The following is a 19,697-nucleotide window of genomic DNA, read 5'->3' on the forward strand; positions in this document are numbered from 1 at the left end:
CTGTCAGGGAGTGATAGGACTGGGGGGAATGGAACAAAGCTAGAAATATGGAGATTCTGACTAGATATTAGGAAGAAGTTCTTCAGCATGAGGGTGGTGAGAGAGGTTGCACAGGGAGGTGGTGGAAGCCTCATCCCTGGAGGTGTTTAAGGCCAGGCTGGATGAGGCTCTGGGCAGCCTGATCTAGTGTGAGGTGTTCCTGCCCATGGCAGGGGGGTTGGAACTGGATGATCCTTGTGGTCCCTGCCAACCCTGACTTATTCTATGGTCCTCTGAGGTTGCTGTGCATCACATCCTCCCTCCCACCGATGCAAGAGAAACCTGATGGGTTTGCATAACAGCAAAACATTCCAAAACATTGAGAACCAAGAGAAAAAAAAATTAGCTCATGCTGCTCAGTTTCTCTCTCAGGCTACACAACCTGATCGGATTTGAAGAACAAAGAAAGATATTCTAGCAGGATAAAGAATCATAGAATCAGCCAGCTTGGAAGAGATTTCCAAGCTCATCCAGTCCAACCTATCACTCAGCCCTATCCAGTCAACTAGACCATGGCATTAAATACCTCATCCAGTCTTTTCTTGAATACCTCCAGGGATGGTGACTCCACCACCTCCCTGGGCAGCCCATTCCAATGCCAATCACTCTCTCTGCCAACAACTTCCTCCTAACATCCAGCCTGTACTTCCCCTGGCACAACTTGAGACTGTGTCCCCATCTTCTGTTGCTGGGTGCCTGGCAGAAGAGCCCAACCCCACCTGGCTACAACCTCCCTTCAGGTAGTTGTAGACAGCAATGAGGTCCACCCTGAGCCTTCTCTTCTCCAGGCTAACCAACCACGGCTCCCTCAGCCTCTCCTTACAGGGTCTGTGAGAATCTGACCTCTTAAATGCTAGTGAGTGAATACACTGTTCTCATCAAATCCTTTACCGTGGTGCAAGGAAACTCAGTCACTGGTATTTTAAGTTACCCAAAGTGATTTATTGACAATTTAAATGTGACATATTTACAGCACTGTTTCTAAAATAATTTAACAATTTTCATAGATTTATAAAAGTACTGATAAATAGGAGACCCTGACAATTACCAACCACAAATAGTTCCCTATGCTACTGAACTACAACAGTAGTTCTTCTCTTTTTTTTTTTTCCTCCTTTTTCCTCTTTTCTAAGTCCCATAATGGAGCTGCTTTACCTCCACCCGATGTGTAGAACTGCCAATACCAGACTATAATAACATGACCATGCAGTGTGAAAGCTGTACCAGAGCGAGTGATTTCAGATGTTAGACTACAGTAAAGCTATTTCAATGCAAAGTGGCTTCCACGTGGAATGCACTTGTGAAAAGAAAAGCTTGTAAAGAGCTGTTGGTTTACCTGTAGAGTAGCTAAAACCTACAATAGTAGTACAGACATTTACAGGAACTTCCAATTCCGTGGTAGTTTTCACATACATCTAAAAGGAGTCAAACAAACCCAGTCATTTACAAACACCACTGCCTTCAGACAGTGGTTAGTTAGCTTATGGATTAAAAAAAAACAACCCAAAAACCAGGAAGGTGCTGACATCATTTAAGGTTTTGAAATTCCATTCTTAGATGATGCCAATTTTTCTACCCTTGGATCAACAAATTCTGGTGGTCAAGCCATCTGTATCTGTCAAGCTGCAAGTCAATTTGGGAGCTGGAGAGAAAATGGGACTTGTATGATATGTATCTTAGGTTCCAGCAGACAAAAAGTAACACAGAGCTGGGCAGTCTGGATTGCAGTAAGCAGCAGCACGAGAGATTTGTGGGGTTTTGATTCAAGCAGACACTGCTCAGAAACAAGAAGCCAGGACACGCTCGACCTAAGCCAATACTTAAAATGTGAAGGTTCTTTCCATTGTCATCACTGAAGCCCCCAGTGCAGTGTGCACATAAAGTCACTGCTCAGAGCCATCCTGCACAGCTGGTGGGTGCAACACTGCTGCCCCTGGTCTAAATTTTCTGCTTTGAACAGTTCTTTTGACCTAAGCTATTCGGAACAACTCCAAGCCATGGCTCAAACCCACCAGGAATGGTTCTGCGTACATCCTTAATCCCAAAGTGTTTCCACGACGTGAGAAAAACAACACAGGCACTTAGCTCATTAGTGCACAAAAAAGTTATAGGCCACGACTGCAGGACTGTGAACAGCTCAGTACCAGACACAACTAAACCAAGACGGTTTGCTGCTGCTCTCATCTAGAAACAAGAACTGCTCACAAAGCGCTGGCAAGCAAACTCATCCTCAAAACACTTACCCACCCATACATTTAGACATTTAATTGAAAGCAAATTGCTGCAAAGCCTAATGTAACACCATAGGAACCTTACTGGGTTCAAAAGATCTAGAAGTGGTCAAATTCTCAAGTCCAGACTCTCTTCTCCCCCCTCCCAAACACTGCTACGTGCAGTCTATTAAAACCCAAATGTGCAAAGAAGTTCGAACCCACCCTCGAGGAGTGCATCAAAAATAGGCTGACTATCCAAAATATTATTTGAGTGGAAATTTTACAGCACCATAACTAGAATTCAAAGGGATTTCAGAATCCCTGCTCTGACAACAAATGGGTTGAACCTCCAGAACAGAAGGAAGGCTCTGTGCATTTCCTGGCAGCTGAAAGTCACAGGGAGAAACAATTCTCACCCATGCCTCCGATTCTACTGTAGCTCCAAACGGAATTCAGTGATCACATTTGCTGGCAGCAAGTTCTCCACAACACAGCATTGGTTGTGAATTGAATGAGTTGGCCAGATTAGGAATAAGAAGTTGCTGGTACCTTGCTTTCTTGCAGAAGTACTTTGTTGTTGTTTAGTCCTTTGCTTTTATTTTTCTTCCTTCTAAATGGTGCAGTTTGGCCCCTCCCTAGTAAGTGACTTACTATGGGGCTTTGAGAAAACACCTCAGGCCCATCTCTGCCCTCGGCTGCAAGGCAATATACAAACACAGGACAGCCACCCAGGTGTGCAGAGCAGCACACACACACGTGTCTGAACAGCAGTGCTCCTGCTCACTCTTCTCCCTCCCTCCCTACCATTTTCTTTGGTTCAAAGCCCAAACAAGGAAATCCGAGGACCGAACAAATGGATCATTCTCCCAACCCTTCCCCCACTACACATCGCTAACTGGAAGGCTTGCATCATCCAGATCCACCAGGCCAGGATCCTGTTCCTGAGTGCCATTTTTACTTTGGGGTTCAGAGAGGCCCCGCTCAGTCACTTTGGAAGCTGATTCTCTTGCAGCGACAGCCTGGATCTTGTAGCTCCCTGGCTTGGCCTTGGTAAAAGATTGGTGAAATCCTCGCTTCTCCAGGGCAGGGTATTTGGCGTGAGGGTTTGGGACCAGAGGGCTGCTGTGAGCGGCTGCGGAATGTGAGGTGGCTGTGGCTGGGAGGGCAGAACGGAGAGCATGGTTGGGTTCGGCAGCAGACTCGGTATGCTCCTGCAAAAGAAGAGCCTGTGTCAGCTGCAGCCACCCACACCGTGCTGGAAAGCTGCAGCTTCAGATTTCACTCTCAGAAGGAAACACACAAACAAAAAATACCAAACTCAAGACAGAGAACAATCTCAAGACAGAAAACACACAAAGCAAAGCTTCAGCCACAGCAGCAGGAGCCAATGTGCTGTTAAATGTGAGCTTACAGCAGGATGTGACAGCAACATTAGGGCCTTCAGCTAAGGAAAGTCAATGTCTCCAACTGGGCTCAGTGGCTTTTCAGACACACAATGCAGAAATCTGAAACCTCTCATTTGATTGAGTTGTTAAGTAACCTTTTGAAGCTACACATTGGGAAGACCATTGAGAGACCTCTTTCCAAGAGACAAATGTGTTACATACACATCAGGTACCTGAAGCCTGAACTCTGCACTAAAGCATGTCTCACCATTTTGCCTTCTTGGGCTACCAAGCTCCCAGCTTGTTCCAGGGACCAAACAAACAGTAGCTATTTTATGCTATCAACAGTGTGCAACAATTTCCAAAGTAAATGGACCTAGGAAACCCCTGAACTTTAAGCAGTTCTATCTAGCTGCCCAGGGAGGTGGTACAGTCACCACCCCTGGGGGTGTTCAAGAAAAGACTGGATGAGGCACTTGGTGCCATTGTCTAGTTGAATGGCTAGGGCTGGGTGCTAGGTTGGGCTGGATGATTTGGAGGTCTCTTCCAACCTGCTTGATTCTACGATTCTAACTGGCAGGTTCTCTGTCTGTGTCCATTACTGTTACCTGCCACTCCATTAGACTGATACTGAGAAAATAATTTTCCACCATTTACCAAGAGAAAAAGCTCCCAGGCTATCTAGAAATGATTTGGACACCTACAGCATAAGCACTAAGTGCCATTTTAGATGAGCTAAGTTATCCTGCCTGACCTACAGCTGTACCTCCTCAGGCTCTGCATTGCACCCATCAGTTCTGTAAGGCTGTCTCACAGATGCCCAGGGCAGGATATGGTGTTAAATGGTATGACCAACATGAGGTGTGATGATGTACTGAATGCTTCCCTCTGCATGCATGAGGAGCTGCAGCTGCTGCCACTTCTGCCATCGCCAGTGTTAGTACATGACTAAAGGAATCTGCACACCCAGGGCTGTACACAAACCAAGGCTTGTTTCCAGCGTGTCTGTCCACCAAACAACATCACAGATGTGTGCCCAAGATGCAAATACACATCTGAAATGAAAGACTGAGTTTTCCATAGCAGTTTTCCAAGCTTCTTTTCAGACAGCATGACAGGAATTCAGTTTCACCATACTGGATTCTGCCAAGTACAAATGTATTCCTTTTCATAAATGAATACTGGGAGGTGAAGAAGCTATGCAACTGTTTTTTGGACTTAGAGTTTTGTGTTCAAATCCAGTGAAGCATTTCAGATGATTTTTATCAAGTCAGGTATGGACTAATGTGATGTATTCCAACAGAAAACATTTCCATTAGGAGAACACCACAGAATCACAGGATGTTAGGGGTTGGAAGGGACCTCTGGAGATCTTCAAGTCCAACCCCTAAATGTGATCCAGCAATGTACATCCTAATCTTATTAATAATCTTATTTCCAACGGGAGTAAGGGCTGTTAGCACTTACTTTGCTCAATTGCACTTGAGGAGACTCAGATTTTACTCCCCACTCTGACTGTAATTTCACAGTTAAGAGGCTATGCTGCTGTATCCCTCCTAAGCTGTACTGCTTTGGACAGTGTAGCACCAATTGCATATTATAATGCTTCTATGGTTGAACTAAGAATTTCATGCAGAGACTTCCAAGCCATGCAAATCAGGCTATGACAGAGTCCTTCCAGTTGCCAGAGTTCCAAGGTGCATTTTTGGGTGCACTCATCTGCATTTGTTTGTGGGGAGCTTAAACTTCATTTTGCTTTTCGCGCAGTTTCAAAACAGAAGAGTAAAGTCAAATGGAAATATGAACTCTCATGCAAATGAGCTGGAATACTTTCCTCTCAAAAAAGGTGCCACAGAACTCATCTTTAAACACAGAGTATGCTTTGAAGCACAAACACGGGGTTTGCCAGTTTTCATTTCCAATTGTTCACAAGTAAGACAAAATGGTGCAAACCTGCAAGTGAAGGATCTAATTCAGGAGTTAGTTATGACAACAGGCAGCATTATTTTTAGTTTCTTAGAGTGCAAATTAGTCTCTAGTCCTAGCCCTCTGTTAAGAAGGCAAGTTTACATGAGAGCCCACATACGTGCTGCATTCACCAGTTCTTGATGTATACCTCTGTATACAAGGATTCGACAGCCTTCTGGCCTGCCGCATCTGGAACACAGTGCAAAGCTAAGATTAGAGTAACCTATACTTGGGGAAAGAAGAGAGGAGAGGGGAAAAGACAGAAGTGATGCAGACAGTCACAGCTAGATTGCTAGATTAGCCCCACAAAAAAAAAAAAAGAGCACACAAGGAAGAAAAGCTCTCTGCATATTTTCATTCCCCCCACAGGGAAACAGAATCCATGACTGAAGTTTTACTTAAAAGAAGGAAGCAGCTCCCAGCTGCAAATACTAATTGAGAGAACTTAATTAAGAGAAGCACAATATCGATGCAAATGTGTAGACCAGAGGCAGATTTAAATGATTAGATTTTAGATTATGGGGGTAATGATATATTCAGTTTATTACAGACCATCCCACAGCCAGGAAGTAAGAACCACAGCTTGCACCACCTGAACTGCAAAATATTCCATCTGTTAACTCTGCATGTACCTGGGGACACTGTGACACCACAGAACCCTCACTGCTTTTCACAAGTTCCTGTACTTTGTACTGTACATGTGACATTCTGGCAGCCACAGACCAAGACTTCTCACAGTGCCTCAGTTCAGTGGTGCTAGATGGTGGTCAGGCTACATTCTCTATAGCAACAACCAATTCATGCGAGCAGAGATCTCTCAGAGAAGTTACTTCACATTTGGCTCTGTATCTCCAGGTACAGCACAGTGGCAGTCTGCTAGTGAGAGCTGTTACAATCAGATCAGGTGATTGTCAAATCCAAATCAGGATATTGCCACTTGATGGCAAAATTCAGCAATGAGCAGGAAGGTCTTGCAGGAACTAGAAGGTTTCAATTCTGACTCTGGACTGGTAGTGACAAAGACCTCACTGACCTCAGAAGAAGGTTAGCACTTGCATTATCTACACGTTCAAGACAATACAGTGCACACACAGGTCCATACAGGCAAGACTAAGAGAAGCTCAATTAAAACTGCAAAAACGTTTTATGCCAGTCTGTAGGAGAGTGCATGCAAAGACACCACCTGACTACAGGACAGGAAAGGGGACAGGCAGAAGGGAAAACCAGCTGGAACTTCATGTGCACAAGAGAACATCAACTCATCACGTGTTCTCTGAAGCTCAGAATAACATACAGAAGCTGCTGATCTTCCAGGTCCTCTCTGTGCTACAATGGCCCCAGAAATGGCTTTGATCCAGCTGTGCATGTCTTCTGGACTGTCCGCCTGCAGCAAACCACAGCAGTTATCTCTAACAACCACCTCCCAGCTTCCCCAGGTGATCATCTTCATTCTAAGGACAGCCTCACCCTCCTTCAGCAGTCTGCTACTGAAAGTCATCAGGACTACCATTTCTTAACCACCCAGACATTCCTTTAACTTCTACCCTGAGCTTACTGTTGGATGTATGCAGTTCTATAAAACACTAAGTAAGAAATAAGTGGGTTTACATTATTTGTATACTCTAGGCTCAAATTTTTACTTTCAGTGAAGTGCCCACAGATAGTCTTGAAGTTCTGCTGACTCCTCTTAGCAGACATAACTTTTTGGGACTCTTAGCAGACTTTGGCCAATGATATAACTTCTGTGTCACTGCTGCACTTCATTTGTAGCAGTTACTGAAGAGTTACAGCCAAATAAAAACTTGTCTGCCAAGGGTCAGCTGTCCATCTACTTAGAAGATGCAACAGATCAACAGTCAACACAGCAAGAATCAGTGAATACAGCATCTTCATCTGGGATGAAGACAGATGACAGAAACCTAAAGCTGTCTCCTAATTAGGTTGCAGCTCAATTAAATTAGTGCATCCACTCAGTAAAAAACATCTGCAACATGTCACTTCATTATGCTGAGCTATAGGACAGCTCACAGCCCAGCATCTGGCAACAGCACCTCTAGCAGACTACAAAGGCCCTTCTGCTCCTACAAGAGGAACTCAAAAACTGATTTCCAGTACTTTGAGCACCACATTCTTACAGAGCTAGGACAAGCACATCTTTGTGATTTGTATTACAGCCAAAGATTCAGAAAGTGACCTAAGGGTGCAGTGAATAGGGTGCATGTGGTTACATACTACCAAACAGGGACTAACAATCTAAAAGCTGATGTGCTTCAGTAGATATTTTAAACTGGCAACCAACTTGAACCTGAGAACTGTGTTAATAAACATTTACTAGTTCAAATGAAAAGATTTCACTGGGGTTTACTTCTATCAGTTGCTGCTGTGTGGAACATTTCACATATGCATCTTTCTGAAATCCATGGCATAGTTAAGCATAACTTTGAAAGCAGACCATCTCCTTTGCTTTGACTATGGCAGCCTTCTGGTGTTGCCCAAAGTCTAACAAGGGAATTACCTGTACATAAAAGGTTCGAGAAGTTGTTACGATTTCAAAGAGATTGTCTCTCATCATTATATCACTGTGAAGGAAACAGAAATACTTCAGCAGCAAGTACAACTTTCTCTTTCAAAAAGACTCCAGATGTGCAGAGAGCCTGAGCATTTCTTGTCACAGAATCATTTCCTTGGAGAAGGCCTTTAAGATCATCAAGTTCAACCACTTGCTAACTCTACCAAGGCTGGTGCTAAACCACATCTCTGGGTCTTAAAACACCTCCAGGGACAAGGATTCAATCACTGAATAAACCTCTACTTTCCAAAGCCCTCTGCCTTTCTTTATCACTCTACCATTGTTATTTGGTTAAGTGCCAAGTAGAAAAGCAGCACTTCTTACTCATTTTTCAGTCCTGAGGCTCTTCATCAGTAGCATGTTGCTATTCTATATATTTGTTTTAATTGAAACATCACATTAAGTTTAAAGATATTTATTGTTCTGGTCACATTTCTGTAAGCCCCCACATTTTTATTTTGGGTATTAGCTAAGCTGTACCCTGCTAAAACCAACAGACTGCTACAAAGACATTTAATTCCTTCATAATTTGGTGGGAAGGAAATGGCAGGAGAAAGGTTCTCATCTAAATCCAGATATTTAATGTAAGGTAATGTCTCTGCATGTTTAGCTATTATAAGCAGAATGGTTTGAGCAGCTATTATAAGCTGCTCAAACTAGACAGCACCCAGGCACCTCTGCCTCCTGACTGCTTGATGCTCCTTTGTTCCACCCTTGCCCAGGTGCATTCACATTCCACTGACAGTTCCACTACTGCAGGACTCTCAGCACCAGCTTTACACACAGAGCTACTCACTGCCCTCCAAGAGCATGACAGACACATACATCACTTCCCCATTGTTTCAAATCAGAGTCCAGCCATGACAAAGCAGTGGACATCCCATGTGACCACATCAGTGATGCTCCCCTCACCTTTGCTTGCATTCCTGAACTTTGTGGACCTCCTTAAGTGGTATAACTCTGAGAGGTTCCTTTTCCTGAAAAAAAAGGCAAATATATCTTAGCAGAGTGCATCTTACAACTAGAATATGCTCCAAAAGTCAGTGGTCAGAACAGTTGACAGCAGCAGACCTCCATAAATAGCAGAGTTTTGAGACAGTCACTCATGCAAAAAGTTGATGTCAACTAAAACAATTTGCTTTTGTAAGTATTAAACCAACCATGACACCTGCAACAAAGAGGAGGCAAAATCATGAAGTAAAAGACTCAGAAACATTCACTCAGGTTATAATAGTGGAGAAAGCCACCAACCCACTCCCCTTGTCCAACCTAGATCTGACAAGATCTAGGCCTCAAGAAGTTTATTACAGCTGCAACTTGGAGAGGGAGTTGGCTTGTGTTAGAAACACTGTGGCCAGCAGAACAGGGAGGTGATCATCCCCCTGTACTCAGCACTGGAGAGGCCACACCTTGAGTCTTCAGGTCTGGGTTCCTCACTACAGGAAGAACACAGAGATGCTGGCGCCCATCCAGAGAAGGGCAACAAGGCTGGAGCAGGGCCTGAAGCACCTGGGCTATGAGGAGGGGTTGAGGGAGCTGGCGGTGTTCAGGCTGGAGAAAATGAGGCTGAGAGCAGACCTCATTGCTCTCTACAGCTCCCTGAAGAGAGATTGCAGTGAGGAAGAAACAGTGTCTTTCCCCTGATGATAAACCAGAGAGCTAGAGAAAATGGTTCCAAGCTGCACTAGGTTCAGACTGGCTATCACAAAACATTTCTTTCCTGAAAGGGTTCTCAAACACTGGAACAGGCTGCCCAGGGCAGTGCTGGAGTCCCTACCCCTGGAGGTGCTTAACTGCCACACAGGCACATGGTTTAGTGTGGACCCTTCAGTGCTGGGTCAAGGGTTGGACTGGATGAGCTTGGAGGTCTTTTCTGACCAGATGTATTCTGTGATTTCAGTTGAACTGTGACTATTATTCATTAGCTATGAAATGCTACACAAGATGCTCTGGTAACTGTTACCATATGCCCTGACTTTAAAGAAGATTCATTGCATCCTAGACTAGAAGCAGCTAAAAGGGTGAACTTTGGAGAGCAGGGATAACACTTGGACTTGACGATCCTGGGGGTCTTTTCCAACCAGAATGTTTCTGTGATTCTGTGAAATGCCCACAACTGAATCCTCCCAAGGCCTGTCACTGCAAGTGTTCCAAGGCACCTCAAACCCCTGTCACTGCAACACAGCTGAGTATTACCATTCTGACAAAGTTTCACACAGCAGGAAGAGTGAGAAGGTTCAAACAAACACTTTCGCTTCTGCTGCGACACCTCCTTATGCCTACAAGTATTTTCCTGTGGTGGTTGTAGTGAAACACAAACAACCAACAACTTCTTTTACCTCCTAAGGTGTTTTCTTTAAGCACCCTTAAAATGGGCTAGTTCATCTAGCTTCAGCTTCCAGACAAAACAAAAGCTGACAGCCTTGGCACGACAACTTCCTCTACGATTTCTATTATTTATACTTCAGAGATTTGGGTTTTTACAGCAGACAACAAACATCACCCAAATAGAACTATCCTCAAGTGTCAGTTTGCATTAGATCACTTGTCTTTATAGGACAACAAACATACAGAGTATAAAACTCAGTGTTTGCAGGTATTTTGCCCCTCTCCCTCCCTGCTCTTCCCAAGTTCACTCCTCCATTACACCAGAGTTTAAAGTAATACAGCAAACAGACAGTGCAAGATTGTTCCTGTAACACAGACACCCATTGCAGCGAAGCCCTTAGTTCAGAAGTGATAATTTTCCACATCTGATATTGCCTGGATTCCACAATACTCCACCTGAAGACTGATGAGGACATAAGTAAGTCTGATGGATGTGTAAGTTGCTGCAGATGTTTTCTCCTTGGTAGGCTCTGATCTTTGCTCTCTCCAATACAGGTTAAACACCTCTCTAATGTGTATGCTTCAGAGCAGGCAGATCATAGACTGGTTTAGGTTGGAAGGGACCTCAAAGCTCATCCAGTTCTGACCCCACATCATAGGCAGGGACACCTCCCACTAGAACAGGTTACTCAAGGCCTCATCCAACCTGGTCCTGAACACCTCCAGGGAGGTTATGGAGCACAGAATCACAGAATTTTGGATCACATTCTGTGATTCTGTGCTCCACAGCCTCCCTGAGCAACCTGTGCCAGCACCTCACCACCCTCACTGTAAAGAACTTCTTCTTAACACCCAGTTTACATCTTTCCTCTTCAGCATTCACAAAGACTAAATGAGACACGGTGGTCACCATGAGGTCTGCTAACCATTCAGTTCTTGGGCTAACCACTGCTGTCCAAGAAAAGCATGTGGCATCCTCTCTTCAGTGCTTACTTTGAGTGAGGAATGACACTCAAAAATGGAAAAAAGTCCTAATCTCAGTAAAAATTGTGAAGCAGGATCTACTTCTCTGTTGCCTGGCAGCTGGGCAGTCCAATACCTTCCTCAAACTGCAGCAGGGGAGTATTAGCTTGAAGAAGAGAGCACACCACAGGACTTTATGTTGTTCCAAATAGTTACAAGTGGAAAGCGGCATGATGAATCCCTACAGAGATCATGGACTCCTATCAGCTTTCTAGTAGCTTCTCACACAGTGTAAGTCTTCACTGAGCTAGAATTTGCTTGTGAGCAATCTGCATTCAGATTTACTTACTGTTAAATAAAAATGGAGGGTTTATTAGAGGCAATGAGTTAGAACTCTGTTATGCTTACAGTTCATCAAAAACAATTATGTAAGGTCAAACTCCTGCTACTGTTGTGTTGTCTCTCATTAGGAATAAAGGAAAAGGTCTCTTCAGAAACAGCCTGAAAGTTGGGTTCTTGATACTCTACTTCTTCCAGCTGGCCTGTTAATTAGATTTTATTTGATTTATAATGCTCCACAACTCAGACTTCATTCCTCAGGAACAGATTTTCTGATGTTCCCCAAGTGTGAGATTCCTTTCTGGGGAACACAGGCCATCCCTGGTACCTGACATTTATAAGTGAAGCCTGAAGGCACTTAGCATTTGGTTAAAATCGGTCAAAAGGCTCAAGAGCAATGAGTGGGAATCAAAAATCATGGAACTGAAATCAACTCTCTAAGAGCTGTTTCTGAGCAGTGGAGTTGTTGGCCTCTCCTGACTGTCCTGCTGGGTGAAAGCAGCCTGTGAGAAAGGATCCCATCATTTCACAGAATCACAGAAACATGCAGGCTGGCAAAGCCCCTCAACATCACCAAGTCCAACCTAGAACCCTACTCTACAAGATTCAGCTTAAACCATAGCCCTAAGCACCACTGCCAAACAACCCCTAAACACACCCAGGGTGGATGACTCCACCACATCCCTGGGCAGCTCATTCCAGTCCCTGAACACTCTCTCCGGGAAAAACTTTTTCCTAATGTCCAATCCAAACCTCCCCAGCCTCAGCTTGAGGCCATTCTCCCTTGCTCTGTCCCCAACTACCTGTGAGAAGAGCCCAGCAGCAGCCTCTCCACAGTGTCCCTTCACGTAGCTGCAGACAGCAATGAGGTCTCCCCTCAGACTCCTGTTCCTCACACTAACCATCCCCAGCTCCCATAGTCACTCCTTCCCCAGCTTTGTTGACCTTCTTTGGACCTGCTCCAGCACCTCCACATCTCTCTTGCATTGAGATGCCCAAAACTGAACACAATACTCAAGGTGTGGCCGCACTAAAGCTGAATGCAAGGGGACAATTTGCACAATTAACACCCCATAATTCCAACTGAAAAGGAAGAATTACAGGATGACAGCTTTTGTCTCTGCACACACTGATTAGCTGTTTCAAGAGCACAAAGTCACATAGGACACTAAGACAGAATTCAAGCTGGTTGTGGAATACATCCTGCTGTGCATTACTGCTCCTCAGTGCCTTGCAGACAGCTTCCCAGATAGGAGACTGAAGCCTGAGTTAAGCCACCTGATGATTTGTCTTTCCCCATGATGAGAAGTTATGCTAAGAGCTCTGATGTCAAACACTTACCACTGCTCCTTGTTTTACACAGTAGGCAGCACATTTTGCCAATACATTTTCTTGCAACTATCACTGCAAACCAGCACACATTTAGGCACTTACCAGTTCAGATTTGAAATATCCAATTGTGTTTTCATCTAACTGAAAATATCTCCTCTTCCAGTTCTTCATCTGGTAAAGGAAAAACCAGAAACACTTAGGCATTTATACAGGAAAGCCATGCTAGCTATTTTAGACATTTAAATATAGAAATCATACAGTCTAACTAAAATTCTATCAATAGCATTTTATATATATTATACATTTATATATAATTTTACATATTAAATGTAATTTATGTGTTGTGTATTTTTATCTAATGCTCCCCAAACAACCCTGCAAGATTCTAACCATTTTTTTTTGTTGTTAACTGCAATAATTAACAGTTCTAGAAGCTATTATCTCCTGTGGTAAGAACTTTCCAATCTCCATTGAACCAATTCAGCAGCACAAATTCTGTAAGAAACATTAAGAAGCAGTGCATTAAAGGTGTCTCAATGACTTTGAGCTAAAAAAGGGGAACATTATAAAAAGCAGCTTTGTAATCCAAGAGAATGTGTCTGAGGACTCACAGAGCACCTGTGTCTGGCTTCATCTGAACTAGCTGCTCCTGCTTTTAGCAAGGCATCCTGTGAGTAGTGCCACTTGTGTTGATGAGTTTGACAAGCAGCCCTATTGATTCTCTGAACTGACAAATCAGCTCTTTCTAAGCATTTTAGTGATATTAAAAGGATGTTGACTTCAAAATTCAGCCTCTGTTCAGTAAGTGAAATGAGGCTCTCTATGTAACTGTAAGATGAAAGAATTCATAGATTCATGGAATGGATTGGAAGGGACCTTGAAGATCATCTGGTTCCAATCTCCTGCCATGGGCAGGGACCCTTTCCACCAGGCCAGATTGCTCAAGGCCACATCCAACCTGGCCTTGAAGACACTCTGGGAAGGGGATATCCACGACCTTTGTGGGCAACCTGTTCCAGTCTCTCACCACCACCCTTAACATGTGAAGAATTTCTTTCTGGCTCCTAGCTGCATGCATGTGGAAGTCGCTGAGCACAGAACTTTTCATTCCCAAACATCAAAAGATCTCTTCCTTTCCAAAACATCCAAATATCTCCAACAACAGAATGCTGAAGAAAATTATGAGAAGTAATACAGACATAAAATCAGCTGCTGCTGGAGGGGAAGCCTTATATATATATCCTGTCAGTAGTGCTTGCTCAAGTTACTGGCAATATATCTTCTTATTTGCTGGGGTTTTTTTTAACCATCTTCTTGGTAAACAGGACCATCTTCAGACTCTGATGTCAAACACTTACCACTGCTCCTTGTTTTACACAGTAGCCAGCTTTGATAACCGCATTATCTGGGGGGTGCTTGGCAGTAAAATAGGGCAGGTGACTTTGTGAACGTTTCAAATAATTCCTATCAGCCCCTTCACTACACTCACTGGTTTCTTCTTTCTAGGGGAAAAAAAAGAGACAGGAAAATTCAAAACATTTTCAATTTTTTTTTTTTAAGATCAGGTTATATTAGTTATAGTAGGAAATAATTTTATCACTCCATGCTCACAAGCCCCAGTTGTGTGAAAGAATAAAATATTTCAATGGATGTCTAGAGAACCAATAAAACTCTCCAAGGCTCTGCTTTGGCACTTTGCAAGCTCCAGTTAGAAGCTCCAGTGTAACTGCTGAGTATTCTCATTTGCTGACAGACACTCAGTGAAGAATTGTACACAGCTAGACCAGAGACATACTCAGGTGTTTAGTGCAAACTTGTAGCATGACTTAAGGGCAAAACAATTGGAGGTGACTACAGCAAAGAAAAAGCTGCTTCTAGGGCCACAGGACATCACAACTGACCTACTTTTCTACACAGTCCAGGTACATATGTTTTGTTTACCTGACATTAACCCCATGTGCAAATATTCTCCACTCAAGGAAGTTCCAGAAACAGGTTAGGGGTCTTATTCTTCCCCCATGAGCTTGTCCAGGTTCTCAAATTCAGTAAAGTTCCTTGCATCCATGCCATCTATTAGCAAGGAATACCTTCTGCTTTACTCAAAGGTAAAACAACTCCTTCCCCTTGTTCCACCTGATCACCCCAGCAGCTTTGTTTAAAATCCTAGACTGCAAGACAGTTTACACTACCCATTCCTGCCAGTTCTGATTTTGCAGAGCTCTTCTGTCCTCCCTCCAGTTAATTTATTTTGCATGTGGAAAATAACTAAGCCTGTTCAATCAATCTCCTCATATGGAGATGATTCCACATGGATCGACTGCCCTTGAAATCTCTCACCTTTCAGATGAGAGCCTAACTGAACAAGGTAATCAAGGTCTGCTCAAAAATAGGATTTTCACAGAAAAAAAAACATGTTATCTGCTTTGCTCTTTATTTTCTTTCCCTTGTAACCCCCAGGTTTTGTAAGGTTTTTCCCTCCACTGCTACTGTAGCCTCAGTTGATGATTTTACAGCACAATGGTAACTCTTACCTCTCACTCAAGTGGAAATGCTTATTGCATGATCCAGTATTTCCTATAAAAACTTGGATTGTTTTTCCCAGAGTCCCTTACACCACATTCATGTTCCTTGGATCTCACTTCCTGCCTTGTTTGCCCACATTATTTTAGAAAGGCCTTTCTGCAATAGTTTAATCTGCTCCCATCCTTACTACTTCTCTTAACATAGTGCATATATAACCAGATGACCTTTTTTCCCCCTCCCTCTTCTCCTGGCAGCTAAAGACAGAAACAACTTTGGCATTATTAACATCAACAGCTCATTTCACACAAAAAGATGCTTTTAAGGTAATAACTGATACCTGAGGGGATTATTATTGTTGTTATTAATAACAATAATTCTTTATAGTCTTGTAAAAAGAGAAACAAGATTCTCAAAACAGTCTGTGTGAATAAAAGGTGCATACCTGTAAAGGGTGACACCTCCTGGGGAGTGGTCTGAACCTGAACCCAGGTGTAGTGGGGTCCCACTTCCTATCTAGCCCCCTATAAAAACAGAGGAACTGCCTGTTTCTTTCTCTCTTGCCCTGCCTGCTAGCACCACCCTTTCTTCATTCTGCTCCCATTTTTACCACGTGGCCATCCTTCTACATGGTGGACAAACCCTTCCTGAAAATCTCTCTCCATCTATTGCCATCAATCTGGTTGTGTATATATATATATTTGTATCTTATTTTCCCTTCCCTATACACCTCTTTGTAACTCCTGCCTTAAATACCTTTTATTTTTTGTTAAAGTTCTTTTCTTTTAACTTCCAAATCAAGGCAAGACCATTTATTTGGGTGTGGTGTTTTACCTTCTTCCTCTGTACATCAAATTCATTTCTTTCCAAAAGGTGGGGTGGGGAAGAGGGGAAGGCATCCTATTATTGTATTGGTTCTGTTAGCTATATTTTGAGTCTCTGGGAAATTTAAACTAGGACCAAGACAATACCAAAGTATCTGCCCCCTGAGTAAGGTGAGAAGCTGACAACTATATTGTGATACATGTTCTTACTTGCCCAAACCCAAGCTTCCTCTATCAATTAAGAGCCCACTTGTTTTAAGGGTATTACCTGGGTAGGGGTAATGATAGGGACACCACCAACAATTTCTGTCTTGTAAGAGACTTGCTTCTTCCCCCCTGGGCTTTCAGCTTGACGGTTTGCATTATCCATTTGACAGAGAGGATCAGACTGCTTTGGTACCTGAAAAGGGAGTGTGGTAATGAACAGAAGCCTTACAAAGACTTTAAACCAGCCTGAATCATTACTCAAGAGTTTCATTTGTCTCCAGCAGGAATTAATAGATGTTCTCCAATTGTGAAAAGCCTAGAAATAGAAAACTTTCTTGCAGTGGCTCTACTTTAGTTCTCAGAAGGCAACTGGTGCCAATGAAGACATTTTGCCACTTGCTCTGCAGTCTAAAGATCAATTCCATCTTTGTTCATCTTCAAGAAGCACTGCTAATCTGTAGAAGAACTGGTTATTCTTCCCTTGCTTTCAGTTCCAGCAGTAAGTGCCCCAGTGCCTGTAGAGCTAGCACAGTAGGGCCACCAACACAGGGCAAGAGTTCTGGCTTTTGTTAAACAGGCTGCCTGAGCAGCGTGGCATTTGCACTCAGGGTCCAATACTTAGCATCACGACTGTGTGCTGCCTCCATTAATCCTACCCATAGTGCTAAACACTGTCCCAAACTACCTCAGGAACCTTTTTCTAGCTATCATTAACCAGTGCCACATTTGAGAAGATCATCTAATAAAGCATAGGAATTTCATTTCCCCAATAAGCCTTTTGATCTAAAATGTGTACTGCAATTTGAGTTAGATTACAAGTATTTACCCCTTGCACAAAGAAATGGACCCACTGGCTACCTAAAAGATACTACACATGAACATTTCTTATCTCTTCATAGGAAATTTCAAGTGATTTCATCAAGGAAAGATCCAGAGTTTCACAACAAAACAAGCCAGCAACCTATTGGACCTTTACCTAGAGCATCCAAACTCCTTCAGAAAGAAGAGACACAAACTATTGCTACACAGGGAAATCCACACGAGACTGTGGCACATTCCAAACTTGAAACCGAACTCATCTAGACAAACACAGAGCTACTTTATAGCCTTCTGTGAGTCTAGTTCCTACGCCCAGGGCTGCTGCTTTCACGAGAAAAAACAGCCTGCAAAGCAGTACAAACAGTCCTGAGAGCACAAATGTCACCTTAGGACAGCTTCCTCCTGGCACTCAGCAGCTGTGGCCTCAGGCTCCTTTTCTCACTTCTGGTGTCCCCTCAGCCTTGCACAAGGCCCAGCTTTGCTGACACAGGTACCAGGTGACTCCAGCTACAGGCAAGCCTAGTGCTGAAGGGTAAGACATTCTCCTAGTGCACATAGCTCATGGGCTTCTCCCTTTCAAGAGAAGGGACCTGTAGCCACAGCTTCACGGGTGAGTGCTTCAGCCGCCGCAGACACCTACTTGAGGTGTTACAGGGCAAAGCCACAGCCACCTTCTCACATGAATGCAATTTCAAACAGGTACATGATGTGCTGGGCTGCAAAGGTTCAGAGCTGTTTTGGAATTCTCAGCACTTAAGAGTCCTGAAAACATGGAACAGCTCCTGGAAAATTACAACCTACAGCACATGAAAATTAATAACTGAATGATCTTAATGATCTGATTAAATAATTTGCCATACTAAATAACCTCTGAGCAGATTTCACCAGCCACTTAGGATGAAAGTTAAACATATGATAAACAGCTCTCAGACTTACCTCTCAATAGATGCAATTAATTTTTATTCACTCAATTTCTTGAAGTGCAACAATTAAGTCTGTTTGTAGTGTGGCCATCTTAGTAAAAACTCAAATGAGAGAGCTTTGAGCTTATAGAATCATAGAAAGGTTTAGGTTGAAAGGGACCTCAAAGCTCATTCAGTTCCAATTCCCCGCCACAGGTAGGGACACCTCCCACGAGAAGAGGCTTCTGAGGTTATTTATTAGCAGTAGCAACTTTTTTTGTAGCTCCCAAGAAAGCTACATATGCCAGTTAGGAGTGCACCTATGCTCAGAGCCCCTTCTTTGTAAGGGTGTGCTCTCAAAACAGTCTATGTCATCACTTCCCCAAAACTGGAGAAAAAGTAAACCCATAACTTCTGCCTTCTGAAATAACTGAAGCAATATGTAGGGTTCTCAGTAAGTGCTAACAAATTGTCCTGCTCCAAGCCAGGAGAGCAATTTAACCCTTATCAGAAGAATACATTCATGTTTCTTTGGGTGGATGTTACATGAAATCAGGAGTATGGCAAGAGCTCATCATTTTAGGGATACTTTGAGAAATACAAACTTCTGACACCAGGCCAATGTACCTCTTCATTGCTTGTAAGTGTCTACTGGGGGGTTCAATTACTCTTAAATATGCATAGTTAATTTTACATCATTAAAAACCATCACCTGTGTAGTGAAGAAGAGATTTTTTTTTTGTTTGTTTATCTTTTGGAAATTGGACATTTAAATACAGGATGAGTTCTGTACAACTCTCCCCAACTCTTGGAAAGCCAAGGCAAGGCTTGTTTGTAGAGATTAAAGGCTAGAGGCACAGGTTTAAAACTCCTAGAGACAGTCACCATTTAAATGCACTGCTATGTATCAAGTAAAGCACTTACTGTGATTTTGGTAGCTTTGTTCAGAACATTTACCCATTCAACCAGGTCTTGCTGATCATTGGCTTGTAGAAAGTATTTTCTCATCCCTGCATTCATAACTGAAAAACCAGCAGGAGAAGTTAACAGCACTGACATTGAAGACCAAACTTAGCACCATCATAAAAACATTTGATTGCAGATGGAAAATCAAGTCCAAGTACTTAAGCTTTTTGCTGCTTGCTTTCTAAACAGTAATCTTAAGCTCCCTACATCCATTTGGCAGGCTTGAGTTTAAAATATCCTAGTTTAATTTTTCCTTTTTTTTAAGCTCTCCACTTAAAAAGCATCATATAGAAATTACTAAATTGTTTCTATCCCAGAGAAAT

The 19,697-nt window shown here is 43.1% G+C and overlaps 1 protein-coding gene across 7 annotated transcripts in view; it reads right to left on the reverse strand.

Annotated features, from left to right (window-relative positions):
• Window positions 1–959: 959 nt before the first annotated feature.
• PLEKHA1 (pleckstrin homology domain containing A1) overlaps window positions 960–19,697 on the reverse strand; it is a 42,092-nt gene continuing 23,354 nt past the window's right edge. Inside the window, exons 5-14 of one of the 7 annotated variants that reach the window (XM_064144226.1) lie at window positions 19,333–19,430; window positions 16,749–16,880; window positions 14,495–14,638; window positions 13,239–13,307; window positions 9,087–9,151; window positions 8,121–8,184; window positions 6,900–6,989; window positions 5,754–5,794; window positions 4,622–4,780; window positions 3,395–3,463 (exon numbers count right to left, since the gene is read on the reverse strand). In XM_064144226.1, the coding sequence (XP_064000296.1) occupies window positions 4,660–4,780; window positions 5,754–5,794; window positions 6,900–6,989; window positions 8,121–8,184; window positions 9,087–9,151; window positions 13,239–13,307; window positions 14,495–14,638; window positions 16,749–16,880; window positions 19,333–19,430 (824 nt within the window). In that variant the 3' untranslated portion in view covers window positions 3,395–3,463; window positions 4,622–4,659. The other 6 variants (XM_064144227.1, XM_064144222.1, XM_064144223.1 and 3 more) reach the window with 6 other exon arrangements.

Source organism: Pogoniulus pusillus, chromosome 6 (assembly GCF_015220805.1).
Source record: "Pogoniulus pusillus isolate bPogPus1 chromosome 6, bPogPus1.pri, whole genome shotgun sequence".
Classification (NCBI taxonomy): domain Eukaryota; kingdom Metazoa; phylum Chordata; class Aves; order Piciformes; family Lybiidae; genus Pogoniulus; species Pogoniulus pusillus.